Consider the following 19603-nt stretch of genomic DNA (forward strand, 5'->3'; position numbering starts at 1 on the left):
CCTGCTAACGATTAAGAGGCTCCAAATGATTGCACGGCATGAGGCAGCCGACTGAGAAACCCAAAAGTGAAAGGCTGGAGAACAGCTAAATCAGCACTAGCCTGTTTTTGTCGACCTCACTGCTTTTTATCTTGATGCAGCTTTCTGTCGTAAGTAGTGCGTGCGCTTCGAATTTAGTTAACGTCTGATCCTGACACTAAGAAAAGCTTCCAGAATGTAAGTCGCTCTTCAAAAAGGGCACAAACAGCTGAGGTGTTCCTTTCAGCAGCACTCACAAGCGCCAAATACCTCTTACACACGTTAAGATATCAGATGATATATTTCGTCATCGTTGGTTGCTTTATTTTCAGATGCAACGCTCAACGCTATACCTGATAATCATGGCGGTTTCTATGGCTGTGGATACAATGGGTAAGAAAGCTGTCACAACTGACTGTTCACTTGTAGTGCCCTGTTGCCGCCAGCGCATTACTCCTGAAGCACGTCTCTAAAAGTTTTATTAATGGGAAAGCAATACTAGTCTATGATGGCAGCTGACATGTCCGCAAAATGCAGACGCAAAATGTGGAAGCGAAATCTGTAGTTCCATATGACGTCAACAGCAAGTATACAGTAGTGATGATTAAATATGTAAGACAACTGATGTGTAGTTTCAGATCATTCTCAAGGTCATGTGAGTCATTGTAATGAGTCATGAGTTCTTCAGACATGGTAATTGCACGAAGCACACACACGTCAGGGTGCGGGACGAGCACAAACGTACAACTGATTTTATTCAACGGGCACATTACATATTTGAAGAAAAAAGAATGCACTTTGATCATGCGCAGTGAAAGGCTACAAAATGCGACAATTAGTAATACACCAAGGCCAGAACTTACATTGTCTTATCGAGGAAGGCTACCTCACTATTGAACAGTAAAATCGAAGAATCACTAATACATTCATCTCCTCTTTTCTTTACGAAAAATGCTTCCATAATTTCACGTGCGATTGAATCACGACCCTTGACCAGAACTGTAATCTTATTCAGCCGTGGCGGAGAGTAAAAAAAAATGAGTATGAAGTACGAAGTCATGAATCATGAACGAAGTCATGAATCAATGAATACGAAGCCATGAATCATGATCGGAATCATAATCAATATGGTAATAAGCGGAGTCACTGTCATCCTCATCATCAGCCTGACTACACCCACTGCAGGGCAAAGACCTCACCCTTGTCTGTTCAATTAACCTTGTCCTTTGCCAGTTGCACCCATCCTATGCCTTCAAACGTCTTAATATCATCCGCCCACCTAACCTTCTTCCGCCCCCTGCTACACTTGCCTTCTCTTGGAATCCACTCCGTTACCCTTAAGGACCAGTGGTTATCTTTCCTTTGCATTACATGCCATGCCCAAGACCATTTCATCCTGTTGATTTCAACTAGGATGTCATTAGCCCGCGCTTGTTCCCTCAACCACTCTGCCCTATTCCCGTCTCTTAACGTTACACCTTTCATTCTCCTTTCAATAGCTCGCGCCGTTGTCCTTAAGCTGAACGTTTTTGTTTAGCCTCCACGTTTCTTCCCCTTAGGCGAGTACCGGTAAGATACAGCTGTTGTACTCTTTTTTTTCTTGAGGAATATTGGTGAGGTGCCAGCAATTATCTTAGAGAACCTGCCATATGTGCTCCACCACATTTTATCCTTCCAGTTATTTCCCTTTCATGATACGGATCAGCTGTCACTACCTGCCCTAAGTTGACCTATTCCTTTACCACTTCCAGCACCTCGCTTCCAATTGTGGACTGCTGTTCCCTTGCTAAGCTGTGGAACATTACTTTGGTTCTCTGCAAGTTAATTTTTAGACCCACCGTTTTGCTCTGCCTGTCTAACTCACTGATAATTATTTGCAGTTTACCTCCTGAGTGGCTCAGCAAGGCAATGTCATCAGCGAATCGCAGATTATTTAGGTATTCTCCATTTACTTTTATTGCCAACTGTTCCCAATTCATGCCTCGGAAACAGACTATTCACCGCCTTTAAACAGGCGGTGAATAGCATTGACGAGATCGTGTCTCCTTGCGTGACGCCCTTCCTTATTGGAATTTTATTGCTGACTTTATGGAGGACTATAGTAGCTGTGCAGTAGCTATATATATCTTCAAGTATTTTTGTTGCGGGAAAGAATATATTTACAGCTATGTACACCAGCGAAGGAACAACTATGAGCGGCACTCATAACACAGTCAGAACTTCGTTGTCGTCCTCGTCTTCGTCAACCCGTTCACTCGCTCAGTCTAGTCGTCGTCTTCCCGCTTCAGGACCCCCGGCTGATGAGACGCCGTCTCAGTGTTAGAGTGGCGATGTATGAACGTCGTGATAAGGTTTTAGGCGGCAGACATGGACGACGTCGGTGGAGAGGCCGGAGGACGATGGCGAGCACGCAAGGGGTGCAATTTCATAGTTCACGTCGGTGACACGGCGCACCACACGGTAAGGGCCCGGTAGTGAGAAAGGAGCTTCTCGGAGAGACCGACGGTGCGTGACGGCGTCCTGAGGAGGACGAGTGATCCGGGTTCATATTTGACCACCCGGTGACGGCGGTCGTAGGCGGACTTCTGGGAAGCTTGTGACGCACGGAGCCGACTACGGGCTATTTGACGCGCCAGCGAGGCCTGGGCGATGGCGTCCTGAGCGTAAGCAGTGGTGGCGACTGAAGAAGACGGCAGGAGTGTGTCCAAAGACAAGATAGGGTGCCGGCCAAACAAAAGGTAGAAAGGGGAATAGCCGATTGTGTCATGCCGCGAAGAGTTATATGCAAAAGTCACATAAGGCAAGGCAGCGCCCCAATCTCGGTGAACTGGGGACACGTACATTGCTAACATGCCGGTGAGCGTGTGGTTGAACCGTGCCATAAGCCCGTTGGCTTGTGGATGGTAAGCTGTCGCGAGCTGGTGTTGTGTGGCACATGAACGAAGAATGTCATTAATCGCTCGAGACAGAAAATAGCGACCACGGTCGGTGAGCAGTTGACGAGGGGCGCCATGGTGAAGAATGACGTTTTGGAGAAGACAATCGGCGACATCGGTAGCGCAGCTGGTAGGCAAATCACGCGTGATGGCGTACCGAGACGTATAATCAGTTGCGACAGCGATCCACTTGATGCCGGAGAGGGACATGGGAAAAGGGCCAAGAAGGTTGAGGCCAACACGATGAACAGGTTCCGGAGGTACGTCGATGGGTTGTAGGAGACCGGCAGGCAAAGTAGAGGGCCTTTTCCGACGTTGACACAGGTCGCAAGCGCCAACGTAACGCTTGACGGAACGATACAGGCCAGACCAAAAGAAGCGGTGCCGCACTCGAGCGTACGTGCGGGACACGCCAATGTAGCCGGCTGTCGGCAGATCGTGCAATTCTTCAAGGCCAGAAGAGCGTATATGTTGGGGTATGACGAGCAGCAATGAAGGGCCATCGGAGCGTAGATTGCGGCGATATAAAATTCCATTCTGGAGCACATAAAGTTGCAGAGACGGAGATCGGTTTGCAGAGCGGAGGCCATCAAAGATAAGGCGTAAAGATGAGTCGTTGCGCTGTTCGTTGGCGATATCGGTGAGAGCAGTGATAGCTAAGAGGCAGGGCAGGGTCTCAGCGTCTTCTAGGTCAGGTGGCTCCACAGGGGACCGGGATAAACAGTCGGCGTCCTGGTGGCGACGACCGGACTTGTACACTACAGAGATGATTATTCTTCGAGGCGCAAAGCCCAGCTACCAAGGCTACCGGTGGGATCTTTAGTGAAGACAGCCAACATAGAGCGTGGTGATCAGTGACGACAGCGAATGAGTGGCCGAACAGGTACGGGCGGACTTTAGCTACAGCCCAGACAAGGGCGAGACACTCGCGCTCAGTAATGAAGTAATTTTTCCCTGCGGCGCAAAGTAGGCGGCTGGCATAAGCGATGACGCAATCTTGTCCCTGTTGACGTTGGGCTAGCACGGCACCGATCCCATATCCGGAGGCGTCGGTGCGAACCTCTGTGGGAGACGACGGGTCAAAATGGGCTAAGATGGGCGGAGAGGTTAGCAATTGAACGAGGGAGGAACCACAACATCGTCAAGGTAGCAGAGGCAGGTCGACCACTTAAAGCCGCGAAGAAGGGAGCCCATCATTTGTTCAAAGGTAACCAGCGCGTTACAGAGTCCGAATGACATGACTTTAAATTGGTATAAGCCTTCAGGCGTCACGAAGGTGGTCTTTTCGCGGTCCTTTTCATCAGCGGCAATTTGCCAGTACCCCGATCGAAGATCAACTGAAGAGAAATATTTGGCGCCGTGGAGGCAATCTAATGCATCATCGATCCTCGGGAGAGGATATACATCCTTTGTGTGATGCGGTTTAGGTGCCGGTAATCAACGAAGAAGCGCCAACTGCCGTCATTCTTTTTTACCAGGACAGCTGGTGAAGCCCAAGGGCTTGACGAGGGCTCGATGATGTCTTTTGCGAGCATCTTGTCCACCTCTTGATTGATGACGGTGCGTTCAGCGCTGGACACGTGGTACGAACGTCTGTGGATAGGAGCGGCATCACCAGTGTTTATGCGATGCGTCACTACCGAGGTACGAGCCAAAACAGGTGCATCAAAGTCGAAGATGTCGCGAAAAGATGATAAAAAGCACCTAAGATCGTGAGCTTGCATCGGCGGTAGGTCAGAAGAGATCATGTCGGCGTAGTCTTGCGTTGGTTCCTCGGTTGATGTGGCCGCAGGAAACAGGCTTTGATGAGTAGAAGGTAAGCAGGTGTCCACTACTGATATGGCACATTTGGCAGCCGGGCAGAGCGTGGCGAGTGAGATGCCTTGCGGGAGCGGTTGGATAGACGAGCCAAAGTTCAGAACCGGAAGGTACGCTCGGTTGCCCGACATTGTGCAGACAGTGTGCGCAAGCGCAATACTTCGCGAGAGGGCGACGTCAAGGTCCGGAGTGACTACGTAGGGGCCATCAGGGACAGGATGAACAGATGAGAAAGAAATGTAAGTGGCGGCTTTAGGCATTAGACGGACAAAGTCGACAGCACAAAGGCGAGGTATAACTGGGGACGGTGACTCAGCAGAAAGGGGAAGGTCTAGCTGGACAACACTGGTGGCGCAGTTTATGAGGGCTGAATGCTCAGACAGGAAGTCGAGGCCAAGTATGACGTCATGAGGGCACTGGTACAGAACATAGAATAGAACGGATGTATGGCGGCCGGAAATGGTCACACGGGCTGTGCATAGTCCCACCACAAGAGGCGTTCCGCCGTCGGCAACGCGGAGAACGGCTGTGGGTGCAGGGGTCAGTACTTTTCTGAGGCGGCGTCGGAGAGTTGAACTCATGACGGACACGTGCGCGCCCGTATCGATCAGGGCTCTGACAGGGACTCCATCGAAATGAATAGCGAGCAAATTTTGGTGGGCGCCGAGGGCTAAGCGAGGATTTTGGGACTGGGGCTGTACTGCAGCATCACTTCCAGACACTGCAGTGTCTAGTGTTCCGCTTGCGAGCGTACGTAGGGGCCAGGAGAGGAGCGACGGCGTAGGGGCGAACGAGACTGCCGACGCAGGGGGGACGGGAAAACTGGCTGTTGACTGCAGCACTCTGCCGGGCTGGAGGGGGCGTGAAGTGGCTGGGCTATTCGTCGTTGCGGTGAGAGCTGAGAGAATTGTATGCGCTACGACGGGACCAATAATTGCGACAGTGACGCGAGATGTGGCCACAACGGCGGCAGAGGAAAGAAATGGGCCTGTCGTCGGGTGTCCGCCAGTCGCTAGGGTTGCGTCGACGTGGAGCGAAGTAGGAAGGTCGGTCAGGAGCAATCGCAGTGATGTCGGGTGGGTATGAAGGACGTACGGGGCTGACAGGTTGGAGGCCAAGATTTGCAAGCTCTTGACGGACGACGGCTTATACCACAGAGATGGTGGGCAAATGGTTGTCGCCATCACGTAGGTGCAGGGAGGCAGAGGGCATGGCTTCGAGTTCGCGTCGAATGATGCGGGTCACATTTTCTGGAGGCGCAGGAGTCTGCCGGTTCAGCCGGTCTTCACATGAGGAAGTGGCAGCCGTGTTGGGGAGGCATGTGTACGGCTGGCTAATACGCCTGCTTTTAGCTTCCTCGAAGCGGCGACATTCCTTAATAATGTCGTCGACTCTAGTGCAATTCTTGTCGAAGAGCAGAATGAAGGCATCGTCGACGATCCCCTTCAACACGTGACCCACTTTGTCAGATTCGGGCATGTTATTGTCAACTTTGTTGCAGAGAACCAACACGTCCTGAATGTACGAAACATAGGATTCCGTAGAAGTTTGAGCTCGGGATGCAAGGTCCCTCTTAGCGGCGAGTGTTCGGCCGAGCGGCCGTCCAAACAAGTCGCGCAGTTGCTGCTTGCAGACGTCCCAGCTGGTCAAGTCATCTTCGTGAGTCTCGTACCAGACTCGGGCGGTGACTTTTAGGTAGAAAATGACATTGGCGAGCATAAGGGTTGGATCCCAGCGGTTGTATGTACTCACGCGTTCATACATCAGGATCCAGTCGTCCACGTCAACGTTGTAAGTGCGAGAAACTGTCCTAGGGTCACGAGGAGCAGAAAGAACGAGTGATGGCATGGCCGATGGTGATGTTTGCTGGCAGGCGTCCTAGGTCATGATGAGCGAAGGCAGTTGTCGGCCGCTGCGTAGCTCCGTCGTTGGTAGACGTAGGGGAAAGGCACACCTCCACCAAATATGTTGCGGGAAAGAATATACTTACATCTATGTACACCAGCGAAGGAACAGCTACGAGCGGCACTCAGAACACAGTCAGAACTTCGTTGTCGTCCTCGTCTTCGTCCACCCGTTCACTCACTCAGTCTCGTTGTCGTCTTTCCGATTCAATATCTTCAAGTATTTTGACGTAAGGCTCTCCTACGCCCTGATTACGCAATGCCTGTATGACTGGGGAGGTATCCACTGAGTCAAATACTTTCTTGTAATCAATGAATGCTATATATAGGGGTTCATTACGTTCTGTGCATTTCTCTATCACCTGATTGATTGTGTGAATATGATCTGTTGTGGAATATCCTTTGCGAAAGCCTGCCTGATCATTTGGTTGATTACAATCTAAGTTTCCTCTGACTCTATTAACGATAACCTTAGTAAATACCGTGTATGCAACGGTCAGTAATCAGATCTGTCTGCAATTTTTCAAGTCCCTGGCGTCTCATTTCTACCGGATTAAGATAATCTTTTCGTTCTTACAAGCTTCTGGTACGTCGAGGTCAAGAGGCATTCTGTATACAGGGTGGCTAGTTTTTCTAGCACAATCTCTAATCTGTCCTTAAAGAGATCTGCTGTTTTCCGATCCTCACCAGCTGCTTTACCCCTGTATCACCCTCTCATGGGCGGCGCCGACAACCCGGCTAGCGCACGCCACCCTGCGAAGAGAATAAAGACGGCACCTGATCGTGGCTCGTGCAGCCACGGCTGGCAGTTCTGCTCTGGTGTCGGCTCGTAGCAGTGGTCTCGTTTCCTTCGCTCCTGAGGCGTTAAGCCTACATTGGTGACCAAGGACGAGCAATGACCGATCCCGCAACATCCACGCAGCAGGATTCGCGTCCGCAGGACGTCTCGTCGCTGAAGGTTCGCCTTCCACCTTCCTGGCCCCAGAACCCGCAAGTTTGGTTTCACCAGGTTAAGCCGCAATTTTGCCTAGCCCGCATCACGTCGGAGACGACGCGCTACTGCCATGTTGCCTCAAGCCTGCCTCCTGACGTTGCCGGTGAGCTCTCCGACGTTCTCTCCGCCCCCATGGGTGCTACACCATATCAGCACCTGAAAACCGAGGTGCTGGAGAGATTTATGCCGTCGGACCGCACCTGCCTGCAGCAGCTCCTTACCGGGGAAGACCTTGGCGACCGGCGCCCCTCCCAGCTTCTGCGCCGCATGCAACAGCTTCTCGGGGAGCGCGACATCCCCAATCACTCAGCGTTGCTTCGAGAGCTTTTCCTCCAACGTCTTCCCCAGCCCATCCGCCTCGTCCTTGGGGCGGCCGGTGACGTCACACTCGACCGCCTGGCTGAGCTCGCAGATAACGTTCATGAGGCCACCTCCCCGTCCGTCACTGCTGTTTTGCCGCCAAGAGACCCAGCGATTTCGCGCCTTGAGGCCCGTCTCGAGGAGCTTGCCGCCTCAGTCGCTGCACTCCGGAGCCGACCTCTGGAGACCCGTCCGTCTCGTCTTGATCATCGCGCTGTTTCGCGCTCACGTCAAGCTCGGAGTCCCAGCCCTACATCTCTCTGCTGGTACAACAGGCGTTTTCGCCACCGGGCCACAAAGTCTACACCGCCCTGTTCGTGGCCGGGAAACGCCCGCCAGGATCACTAACGGCGGCATGTGGTTCCCCCAGTCATTCAAGCCGCTTGTTCATGGTCACTGACAAGTTCTCTGGCACCCGGTTTCTTATCGACACGGGCGCGGAAATCAGCGTGGTTTCACCGACTAAGGCAGATCGTTCCAAGCCATCAGGACTGTCGCTCCGTGCTGCCAACGCCTCGTCTATACCCACGTATGGGCTACGATCTCTCACCCTCGACTTCGGTCTACGCCGCACTTTTCGATGGGTCTTCGTCATCGCAGACGTGGTTCGCCCGATCATCGGCTCAGACTTGCTCTCCTACTTCGACTTAGACGTCAGCGTGCGGCATCGTCGCCTTACCGACGGTCTGACTCATCTCTCCATCTCGAGAGTCTCGTCCGACTTTGCTCCCATGGGCATTCGCACGCTGATAACTTCCTCTCAGTTCGAAAAAGTGTTGGCGTATTTCCTGGAGCTCACTAAGCCATGCAACCTCACTCAGGCGGCCAAACATACTGTGACACACCACATCATCACCCGGGGTCCACCCGCAGCTGCTCGACCACGCCGCTTGTTTGGAGACCGCCTAGCTATCGCCAAACGTGAGCTTGACCACATGCTGGAGCTCAGCATTATACGCCCGTCGTCCAGCGTGTGGGCGTCTCCGCTGCATCTAGTGCCCAAGCGTGATCCCGGTGACTGGCGTCCCTGCGGCGACTATCGGGCGTTGAATGCCAACACATTCCACGACAGCTATCCGCTGCCCCACATCCAGGACTTTACATCGCGCCTCGTCGGCTGCGCCATTTTTAGCGAAGTTGACCTGGTTAAGGCGTATCACCAAATTCCCATTGAACCCGCCGACATACCTAAGACCGCCATCACGACGCGCTTTGGGTTGTTTGAGGTTTGAGTACGTCCGGATGCCTTTTGGACTACGCAATTCGGCTCAAACCTTCCAGCGGCTCATGGCTGAGGTCACGCGGGGCCTACCGAGTGTATTCGCGTACCTTGACGATGTCCTCATCGCCAGCCCTACACCTCATGATCATGAGCAAGACCTACGTGCTTTGTTCAAGCGTCTGCAGCACTACGGCCTGGTTGTGAATGCCTCCAAGTGTGTTTTCGGTGCTTCTGAGCTCGAGTTTTTAGGTCATCACATATCCTCAGTGGGTATCCGCCCTCTCGCGTCCCACGTCCAGACCATCGAGAATTTTCCCCTGCCCACAACCCTGCGCCTCCAGCGACAATTCCTGGGGCTGGTGAATTTCTCCCGCCGCTTTATCCCGCACTGTGCAGAGCTACTTCGCCCGCTCACCGACCTCCTCCGGTCAACCGCTGGCCCGTCCTCTGCAATATCTTGGACATCAGAAGCCCAGGCCGCCTTTACTGCCGTGAAGCAAGCAGTCGCTAACACCGTGCTTCTAGTCCATCCGCGCAACGACGCCCCTACGAGATTGATGGTGGATGCCTCCAGCGTGGCCATCGGAGCCGTCTTACAGCAGTACATTAACTCCGAGTGGAGACCATTGTCTTTTTTACTCTCGGAAGCTACTTCCTGCTGAGACCCGCTACAGCGTCTTCGGTCGAGAGCTCCTAGCCATCTACTTCGCTATCCAGCACTTTCGGCATTTTGTAGAAGGATGCAAGTTTCACGTGCTAACCGGTCATAAACCGCTGGAATGTGTGTTCCGGACCAACTCATCGAAGTACGTGTCACGTGAACTCCGTCATCTAGCTTATATCTCGGAGTTTACTACTGACATCCGGCATGTGAAAGGTGCAGCCAACACCGCCGCTGACGCCCTGTCTCGTATAGTCGCGGTGGACGCTCCATCTTCCACCGTCGACTGGTCCGCATTCTCTTCTGCCCAGCAAAATGACGATGAGCTCGCCGCTTTTCGAGCGAACCCTCGTTCTCTCCGGTTACGGTTTGTGCCTCATCCTTGCTTGCCTGAGCCCTTGTGGTGCGATGTTTCAACGGACTTTCCTCGGCCTTTTGTTCCGGCTTCACTACGTCGCCCTATCTTCCATTCTCTCCATGACATATGCCATCCAGGCATTCGGGCTACTCAGCGCCTTCTCACCCAGCGCTATGTTTGGCCCGGAATCAACGCTGATGTGCGCGCTTGGACGGGCCGGTGCCTACTCTGTCAGTCGACCAAGATCTGTCGCCAAACCAAGACACCTTCCCAAGCCTTTCTACCGCCTGGCCGTCGTTTCGACCATGTTCATCTCGACATCGTGGGCCCTCTACCCATCTCTCGAGGCTACCGCTATATCTTGACCATAGTCGACCGCTTCACTCGCTGGCCGGAGGCAGTCCCCATTCCTGACATCACCGCAGAGACTGTTTCGCGCGCCTTAATGTCTGCGTGGGTATCTCGATTTGGTTGTCCTGGCACTGTAACAACCGACCCTGGACGCCAGTTTACGTCCACCCTGTTTGGTTCCCTTAACATTCTCGGCACAAGGCATTACCGTACCGCTGCATATCACCCGTGTGCTAACGGCATGGTGGAACACCTTCACAGCCAAATGAAGGCCGCCCTCGCTGCCCGCCTCGATTGCGCCCCCTGGGTCGACTCCTTGCCCCTTGTGCTGCTTGGTCTAAGGGCCGTCATCCGAGAAGACTTACAGTGCTCAGCTGCAGAGCTCGTGTGTGGTAGTGCTTTGCGTCTTCCAGGCGACTTTTTTACATCCCAGCAGCTTCCAGCCCAGCCCCAAAAATTCCTCCAACGCCAGCTGGACTGCGTTAAAGACCTCCGGCCTACTCCCCCACGTCCGTCCCGCCACCATACCATTTTCGTACACCCCGACCTGGCCACTTCGACCCACGTTTTTGTGCGCCGCGACGCTGTCCGAGCTCCACTCACACCGGCTTACGACGGACATTTCCGCGTTCTCCGCCGCACCCCGAAAACCGCCACCATCCTCCAAAACGGCCGCGAAGAGATCGTCACTCTAGACCGCCATCGCCGGCCCTCCGTCTGTTTCGACTTCCAGTCTAGGCGGGGGGCCCTGTAGCACCCTCTCTTGGGCGGCGCCGACAACCCGGCTAGCGCGCGCCACCCTGCGAAGAGAATAAAGACGGCACCTGGTCGTGGCTCATGCAGCCACGGCTGGCAGTTCTGTTCTGGCGTCGGCTCGTAGCAGTGGTCTCGTTTCCTTCGCTCCTGAGGCGTTAAGCCTACACCCCTTTGCATTCCTCCTTAGGCTTTCTTCACTTCCTCATCCGTTACCGGCGGGATGACGTATTGCTGTGCGCTGCTGTCTTCATCAATAATGTTCTGATTACATCGGCTACTGTATAAATTTGTGCAAAACACCTTGGCTACTTTAACTACTTTATCCATATTGCTAATGGAATTGCCCTTCCTGTCTCTTAACGCACACATCGGGTTTTTACCTGTGCCTAGTTTTCTCTTCACCGCTTTTAGGGTACCTCTGTTCTTTAGAGCATTCTCGACTCTCTCCATATTAAACTTCCTTATGCCGGCTACCTAGCGCTTATTTATTAACTTTGATAGCTCTGCTAGTCATGTTCTGTTTGTAGACATAGATGCCCTCATGCTTTGGCGTTTCTTAATCAGATATTTCGTCTCCTGAGGTAGCTTGTCGGTATCCTGTTGAGCCGTCCAACCGCCTACTTCTACTGCGCACTCCTTAGTGATAGCTGTCAGATTATCGTTAATTGTACGGACATTAAGATTGTCCTCCTCAGTTAAGGCTGAATATCTATTCTGCAGCGATATCCTGAATTCCTCTTTTTTCCCTCTTACCACTAACTCGTTAATGGACATCCTCTTCACTAGCTTCTTCCCTTCCCTCTTCATGTCTAAGCTAATTCGAGACCTTACCATTCTGTGGTCGCTACATCGCACATTTCCGAGGACGTCCACATCCTGCACGATACCAGGATGAGCGCATAGTATCAAGTCGATTTCATTATTAGTCTCACCATCGCGGCTCTTTCAGGTCCACTTCCTGTCCTCTCATTTGCGGAAGAAAGTGTTAATGTTCCGTAAATCATTTATATCTGCGAACTCTACTAATAACTATCTCCTGCTATTCCTAGAACATATCCTATGGTGGCCTACCGCCTGGACGGCAGCCTACTTGCCCACCTTCGCATTAAGGTCACCCATCAGTGCAGTGTACTGTGATTTCACCTCATTAATTGCCGATTCCAGGTCTTCATATCAACTTTCAACGGACTGATCATCACGGCTGGATGTAGGTGCGTAGGCCTGCACCACCTGCAGCTTGTACCACTTATTATGCCTAATTGCGATAGCTGCCGCCTTTTCGTTACTGCTGTAGAGCTCCTCTACGTGGCCAGCTATACCCTGTTTAATGACGAATCCCAGACCTAATTGTCGTCTGTCCACTTATTCGCGATAGCACAGTATTTGCCCGTCCTTTAGTGCTGTATACACCCCGCCTGTCCTCCTAACTTCACTAAGTCCTTGTCAGTTACATTAACTGGCAAGAGAGGGCGCCAGCATCGCTGCGCGCGAGACTGCAAAAGCCCGCGCGCGGGAGAGGGGTAATGGGCGCTACGGCAGGGATCGTCGGCGCGGGCGGGCGTGTCGCTCACGGCTCCGCTCTTCGTCGGCGGGGCGAGGAAGCGACGGGGAGACAGGCTCCCGTACTCGTCCCGTCAGGCCTCTGGAGCATCCCTTGCCCTAGCGCGGGCGAACATTCGCTCGGAACCTTGCTGATGAGTCGGACGACCTCGATTCATTAGCGTACCTTGTTGCTAGCTGGCGTTATTGTTTCTGTAGTAATAAATGCCTGTTTGTGTCAGCCAATGTGTCGTTCCTTTGTTCCCTCAGAGCAAGGCCCGCCGTGCGCTCGAGCGCTTGGTAGCGTACGCGATCACGTGGTGGGGTCCGGGCGGCTTTGAACCGTGTCAGCCGCGATTAAGCGGGGAGAACGTACTTATCTCCTCAATTCAACCCCCACAAACTGCACTGCTAGGCCAGCCTTCCTAGGTAACGTTCTAGTGTAAAACGTGGCGAGGTTCAGATTCCAATGGCGGCCTGTCTGGAGCCAGAGATTCTTAGCATCATCCGCGGCGTCACAGGTCTGACCGCCGCCTTGGTCAGTTGCTCCGTAGCCGCTGGGGACTGAGGGCCGAGGGTTAGTTTGCTCATAGAAGGTTGCGGCCAAGTACTACGCCAAGGTGGCCAAATATTGTTCTGGTGAAGGAGTTCGTTGTAGGTTCTCGTCACCGAGATCAGGCCGCACCCCGGACCTGGCTATACAATTCCTTCGTCACGCGGAGTTTCTTTTTTTCAAACCCGGTGAAGGATTGCGCGCACAGAGATTCAAACCGTGGTCCTCTTGTATGCGAGGCGGACGCTCTACCTCTAAGCCCGCAGTACAGTCAGTCCACAGAGGGCATGCCTTAGCCATGAACTTGACCAACTGTACGACCAACCGCTATCCGAAAAAAGAATTCTACAACATCGAAAGGACCTACCGTCGCAGAAGAAGGCCGTGCAAGCGCTTTTGCGCTTCTTACAATCTACCGGCCTCTGTGAAAGACTTTAACTGGGACGCCTTGTGTGTGTGTGTCTCCATGTGTGCACGTTCCTTTTTTGCGTTTTCCTCTCTGTCATCTTTCTAACCACTATCCCCCATCATCAGTGTAGGGTAGCAAACCGGAGACTCACATCTGGTTAACCTCCCTGCCTTTCCTTTTCATTCTCTCTCTCTCACAGGGATTGAGTCGTGGTCATCAAAGCCATTTGTCATGATCATAAGTCATGGACACAAAATGGGTCACAAAAAGGCTGAGTCATGGTCAAAAGTGCTGAGTCATGGGTCACAAAATGGTCACAAAACGTGCCGAGTCATGGTTCACACAATAGGTCACAAAAAATTACCTGCGGTTTAACTACTGCTGAACCTGATTAGAGAGCGAAAGTTGTGGTGTATTGGGCAAGTAGACGCGGCTTGGCATCTGTGACGTTAAGTGCGTTCCGCACACTAGATAGGGAGCGCGGGCACATTGCCTGAGGTGGCAGTTGAATTAATGGCAGATCGCGAAGGGGCGTTCAGCCAGTGAACGCTGCGGCCTATTGCTGCAGTGCTGCATGTCTGCCGCAACGTTGTCAGCGCTAACGCATGCAGCCCACTTCTCTCTCTTACAACCGTCACGTACCTGAAAGCGCGTTTGAGGCGTCCACTTACCCAGGTAGGCAGTTTTCCTTCGTTTCCTCAGAATCATAGGAGTCTAGAACGTTCTCAACGCCAACACCAATGCACACAGTGAATGCCGATGGCCTTAGAAACAAAGGCGAGCGCTCGGTTTAGGCGGTGGCGGTTGAGTGACGTCATAGCTGTCACGTGGTTTCTCCTCGGTTTAAGGTCATACTGGCGCATACGGCTAAGGCGCTAAGGAGGGGAGTAGTAATGTTTTCACTTTCAAAGTTTAAGGCTTGGTTTAGGTGCTCACCGAGATGCCGGGATCTCATAGCTACGGCGCCCTTTGCTTTCCTCAAAAACGATTCCTTTCCTCAAAGCACATGTTTTTGCATTCTTGCGTGTAAGCATACTTGAGTGCCCTAAGAATTGTTTCGTTTGGATTGAACTGGAAAACGTTTACTGTGGCTTGCGGCTTACTCTGGTGCCAAGGCTTGAATGCCCGGATCCGAGCTGACCAGAACGGCCTCCCATTGATCAAGAGAAAAAATTTTTTCTAGACCTTCTGAGGGGGGGGTCTTTACATCGCCATGGTATATGATCATATGTCGCTGTTTCGCCATAGAACCTTCCCTTAGGATTAAATTCATCCGGGTATATTTTTGCCAATAGATAGGGGCCAAGAAAGGACCTCGTTTAGAGTCTCCTGCTGGTGGCCTCAGGCGCATTATCCAACGTTTTGTCAGCTGGCGGAAATTTCTGCCTTTCCACTTTGTAATGGCTTGTGGTACGTGGATGTTTTAGATGGTGTAATGACGCAGTAGCTGCGTGGGCTCCCTGACATCCTTAGAGCGTGTAGAGTAGCCGTTTCGGTCTCTCAGGAGACCTCAACTCATCGAGGCAAGCTCAGCCAGAAATCGGCCACTAAGTCACAAAGAGGGGCGGTCGTTTGGTGCCCAGCTTTCAGAGGTCGCAAGGCAGAGCATAGGTCGGTGCAAATTGAAACCTATAGGGTACTTCAAGGCGCAGTGAGAAGAATGTCATTGGAAATGCTGGCTTTAAAAAGTCGATAAATATGGCGGCATGAAGTTCAAGTAGCACTACAACCCCCAATCTCAGATTTCGACGACGTTTGTCCGAAGCCACTTCCAGGTGGCCCATCTACCACAATGGGCAAAGGGAAACCTGCCCGCTGAGTTGTGTGGAACTTGCCTTGTGGGGAACTATGCAAAAATGTTATGGTAAACACTCTATGGCTCCGAGTGGTTTTCGAACCTATGGTGGCGCGAACAGATCAGCTCGTTGGCCACTGCATCAGACTATACTGACATCGTAGTAGCCGAGCAGGGATGAAGGAAGACTGACGAGAGGCTCTTCATAATCCCAATGCATTGGCAAAAATGTGACGGAAATAACGTCAGAATTTAGGCTTAAAAATTCCGGCCACTGACAACGTTGTCCTTGCTGCTATAACAACTCGGGCCACTAGCAACGGTGTAAGGCTTCATTGTTGCTAAGGGCCCGAGTGCCCGAACGTGTTTCTCGATGGCGGTGCACGGGCTTTTCGACATGGTGTGTTGAGCTTTGCGTGTTGAAGTCGACATGCCTGGCGTCATAACGTTGCGCACGAATATAGGATTGTTTTCAAATGCGGCAAATAATCGTTGATTTGATATATTTTCGCCAAACTTGGCGTGGTGACGTGTAGCAATCGATGCATTGCAATTAATCCCACGAAGAGGCGGCACTACTGAATCATGGTTGGACTTGCGAAGAGCGTTGATTATTTCAACCAGTAGGCTTTTTTACGTCGCCCAACACTGAAAAAACAGGAAGCCGCTCTCAGCCATTCTGAGCTACGTTTCGTAGGCCATGTGGCGTACGGTAGCAACGATAAGTGTTTTGCTCTGAGGTAAGCGGCGGGCGAAATCGTCTTTCTCGGGCCGGTGTCGGAAAAGGTTCACCTCACCTGTGCGCCGGTCGGTGTGTGGTTGTGTATTTGGGAGGACGTTGGTTGGCCGTGCAGGAGGACTGTGGCGAGCGGCGCACTTTCGAGATAGCTTCTTTCACGAAACGCTTGAACAACGCAGCGTCGGTGGGATCCCTGCTCGTCGTGCGCCATGGCTGCTAACGTTGGCAAACAACGGTGCGTTTGATATTGATCTTTCGGAGCCGATTTGCGTGTTACTATCTTACACCAATGACGTGTGTCACACGTGATGAATTAAAAGTAGCAAAGTGCGTCTTTTGCAAAGCTGGTAAACTACTTTTGAGGCAGTTTCACTTGTCAAGAATAGATTCGCTCCCGTGTGCAGGTATGAATACAATCAATAAGGTACTCCATATACACATCTTTCAAATGAGCCATGGGCCCTTCAGCTACAAAGCGACAAAATATTTTTTTAAATACATGCCTCTTCTGCAGCGCATTTAATGCAAAACCGTCATAAATATCTAACTTAGGGCCAATTGGCCTGGTAGCTTGTAGCTCATCAAGTGCATTTGTTTCCATAAAATCTCTCTGCACGATTTGGACGTGCAACCTTTGCAGAACAAAGAATCTTTCCGAGCCTCGTGTAAGAAGGGATGTTGAACGCATGCTGAGCCCATATGAGCTATTTGACTCATGCGTCTTTATCTTATGCAAGGCATATCCGGTGTAGCTTATTAATCCTCTAGTTTCAAGCATGGTCACCTATTTTCAGCTAGCTATAGCTTATTAAGTGCGGTCAACATAATGTGGAAAGTCGTGGCCTTTGCACATCATTGTTTGTTTAGTATGTTGAATTTCCGGCAATTCTGGACGAAAGCATTTTTAAACGGGAAATAGCTTATACACGCAATTTTTTCATACTGCCACAAATAGGTTGGGGAATCAAAAGGGCTAGGCACAGGCCGCAAGCAGTAACGCAATGTCCAGGCTGCAAGAGCACGCGCGTCTCTCACTTCTTTGTCCTCAAGGCGCCACCCGGGGACACCTGGCGGCATTAATCCCCCTCCGCCCCATAAAAGGAAGCAAAAACGTGGGCGCACTTGGAGCGAACGGGAGTTACTAGTAAACCCAGCGAACAAAGGGCCGCCGAACGGCTGCAGGCAAAAATAAAACAAAAGAAAGCGTGCAAGAGACGCCCGTTACTGCATAAAGTAAGGCTTCATACGCAGTACATGCACGACCTCAGGCTGAGCTCGACGGCGCGAACTCGGCAGACTGTCATACGTCACATCCGTGATGCGGCGCAGCACTGTGTACGGTCCAAAGTAGCAGCTCAGTAGCTTCTCCGACAGGCCTGGGCGACGTACCGGAGTCCATACTCCTTTTCCATACTCCTTTGTCGACGTCTTGGTGTCGTCGGTTATAGCGTTGTGCATCCGTTGCCTGCTGCCGGCGGATGTGCATACGGGCCAGTAGGCGGGCTTCCTCTGCGTGCCGGAAAATCCCTCGGCGTCTGGCGTGAGCGCCTGGTCGTCAGGGGAGCACGGAAGCATGGCGTCGAGCATCGTTTCGACATCACGCGACATCACGTACATTGCGAGCGCGTCCGCCAAGGTTTTGTTGAGGCGCTCCGTGAGCCCGTTTGACTGCGGGTGGTATGCGGTAGTCTTGCGGTGGGTCGTGTGACTCAGCTGGAACGCCTCGTGCATGAGCTGCGCTGTAAACGCGGTGCCCCTATCGGTGATGACGGAGGACGGGGCGCCGTGTCGCAAAAAAATGTGGTGTATGAAGAAGTGCGCGATTTCAAAGGATGCACCGTGCGGCATCGCCTTGGTTTCCGCATAGAGCGTCAAATAATCAGTCACAACTGTAATCCATTTATTGCCAGAAGACGACGCAGGGAATGGGCCCAGAAGATCGATGGCAACTTGGTCAAAAGGTGTGCGAGGTGGCGAAATTCGTTGGAGCAAACCTGCGGGCTTTAGCGGTGGTGACTTACGGCGCTGGCACTCACGACAACCTGTGACGTAGCGGTGGTGGTATTTGCAAGTTTAGGTCAATAATAGGCCTGACGCACTCGAGCGAGCGTGCGTGCAAATCCCAAGTGGCCAGAGGGGGGCTCATCATGACACGCCGAAAGGATGTCGTCGCGGAGGTATGGATTCTAAGATTTCACTATCACAATCAGTGTATCCGCAGGTCTGCCCTTGGAAGATTTGAAGTTGTTTGCTGCTAACATTTTTGCTATCTTCAAAAACGTTTCCGATTGGTTTTCTATTGCAGTCTTAACTTCTCGATGCGAGATACGGAAAAACTGTTATAGAAAGAAAGATTTTGCTAGGCACCGGAGGAATAGACCACACCTTTAATATTTCCAGTAGAGTGTCTTACAATATTTGAATTTTTAAAATTTCTTCAAAGAACGCTCAACATTCAATAGTGAAAGTAATGCATTAACACCAAAAATGCATTTTGGTGAAAATGTTTATTAAGGCTCTTACAACCAACTAAGCAGGCACTGAAAACATATGGTGTGTATTCCTCCACTAGCAGTGTGTCACTAAGCACTCTAACCCGACACTGAAACCAGAAATGTTTCAGGTAACAAAGTACTAAGTGTGAATACTAATCGCTAGCTGTCATCTACAGATGTTCCAGTCCTACTGCAAAGTGTGCTCATAAGGGTGACCTGCACACATTACATAAACTGAAAAACAAACACTAGTGCCATCACTAAGCATAGGATGGCCTGTTGCAAACGCAGCTTAAAAAGTTAGCCCATGGGTATCACGCAGACAGGAAATAAGCGATAAAACTAAATTTGCAGAGTTCAATCAAGCTATGATGCCAAATTATAGTACAGAGTAAAAATATTTACAGAAAAGAATTCCTCAGAAAGCGTTTATGTACATAAATGCACCACTTTGTACGAAACTATAGTGCGTGAGGGGGAGGGGTGACACACATTCTGCACTTTGACAAAACAAATAATGGTACCACCTGTAAGCACACGATGCCCTGCTACTAGTACAAGAGATAGCTACCAAGCCTGTGTACACACAGAAAAGGAGTCAATGAGTGCTGTGAAAATTAGTCAGAAGTGTATAGACATGAGCACAGAAATTAAGTCCCAGTGCATGGTTATATGCACATTAACTGCTTGAAATG

The 19603-nt window shown here is 51.5% G+C and overlaps 1 protein-coding gene across 1 annotated transcript in view; it reads left to right on the plus strand.

The window, feature by feature from the left end:
* The first annotated feature begins 354 nt into the window (after positions 1-354).
* LOC144134842 (uncharacterized) overlaps positions 355-19603 on the plus strand; it is a 31334-nt gene continuing 12085 nt past the window's right edge. Inside the window, exon 1 of the mRNA XM_077667659.1 lies at positions 355-411. Coding sequence (XP_077523785.1) covers positions 381-411 — 31 coding nt within the window. The 5' untranslated portion in view covers positions 355-380. The remainder of the gene's footprint in view (positions 412-19603) is intronic.

This window comes from Amblyomma americanum, chromosome 5, assembly GCF_052857255.1.
Source record: "Amblyomma americanum isolate KBUSLIRL-KWMA chromosome 5, ASM5285725v1, whole genome shotgun sequence".
Classification (NCBI taxonomy): domain Eukaryota; kingdom Metazoa; phylum Arthropoda; class Arachnida; order Ixodida; family Ixodidae; genus Amblyomma; species Amblyomma americanum.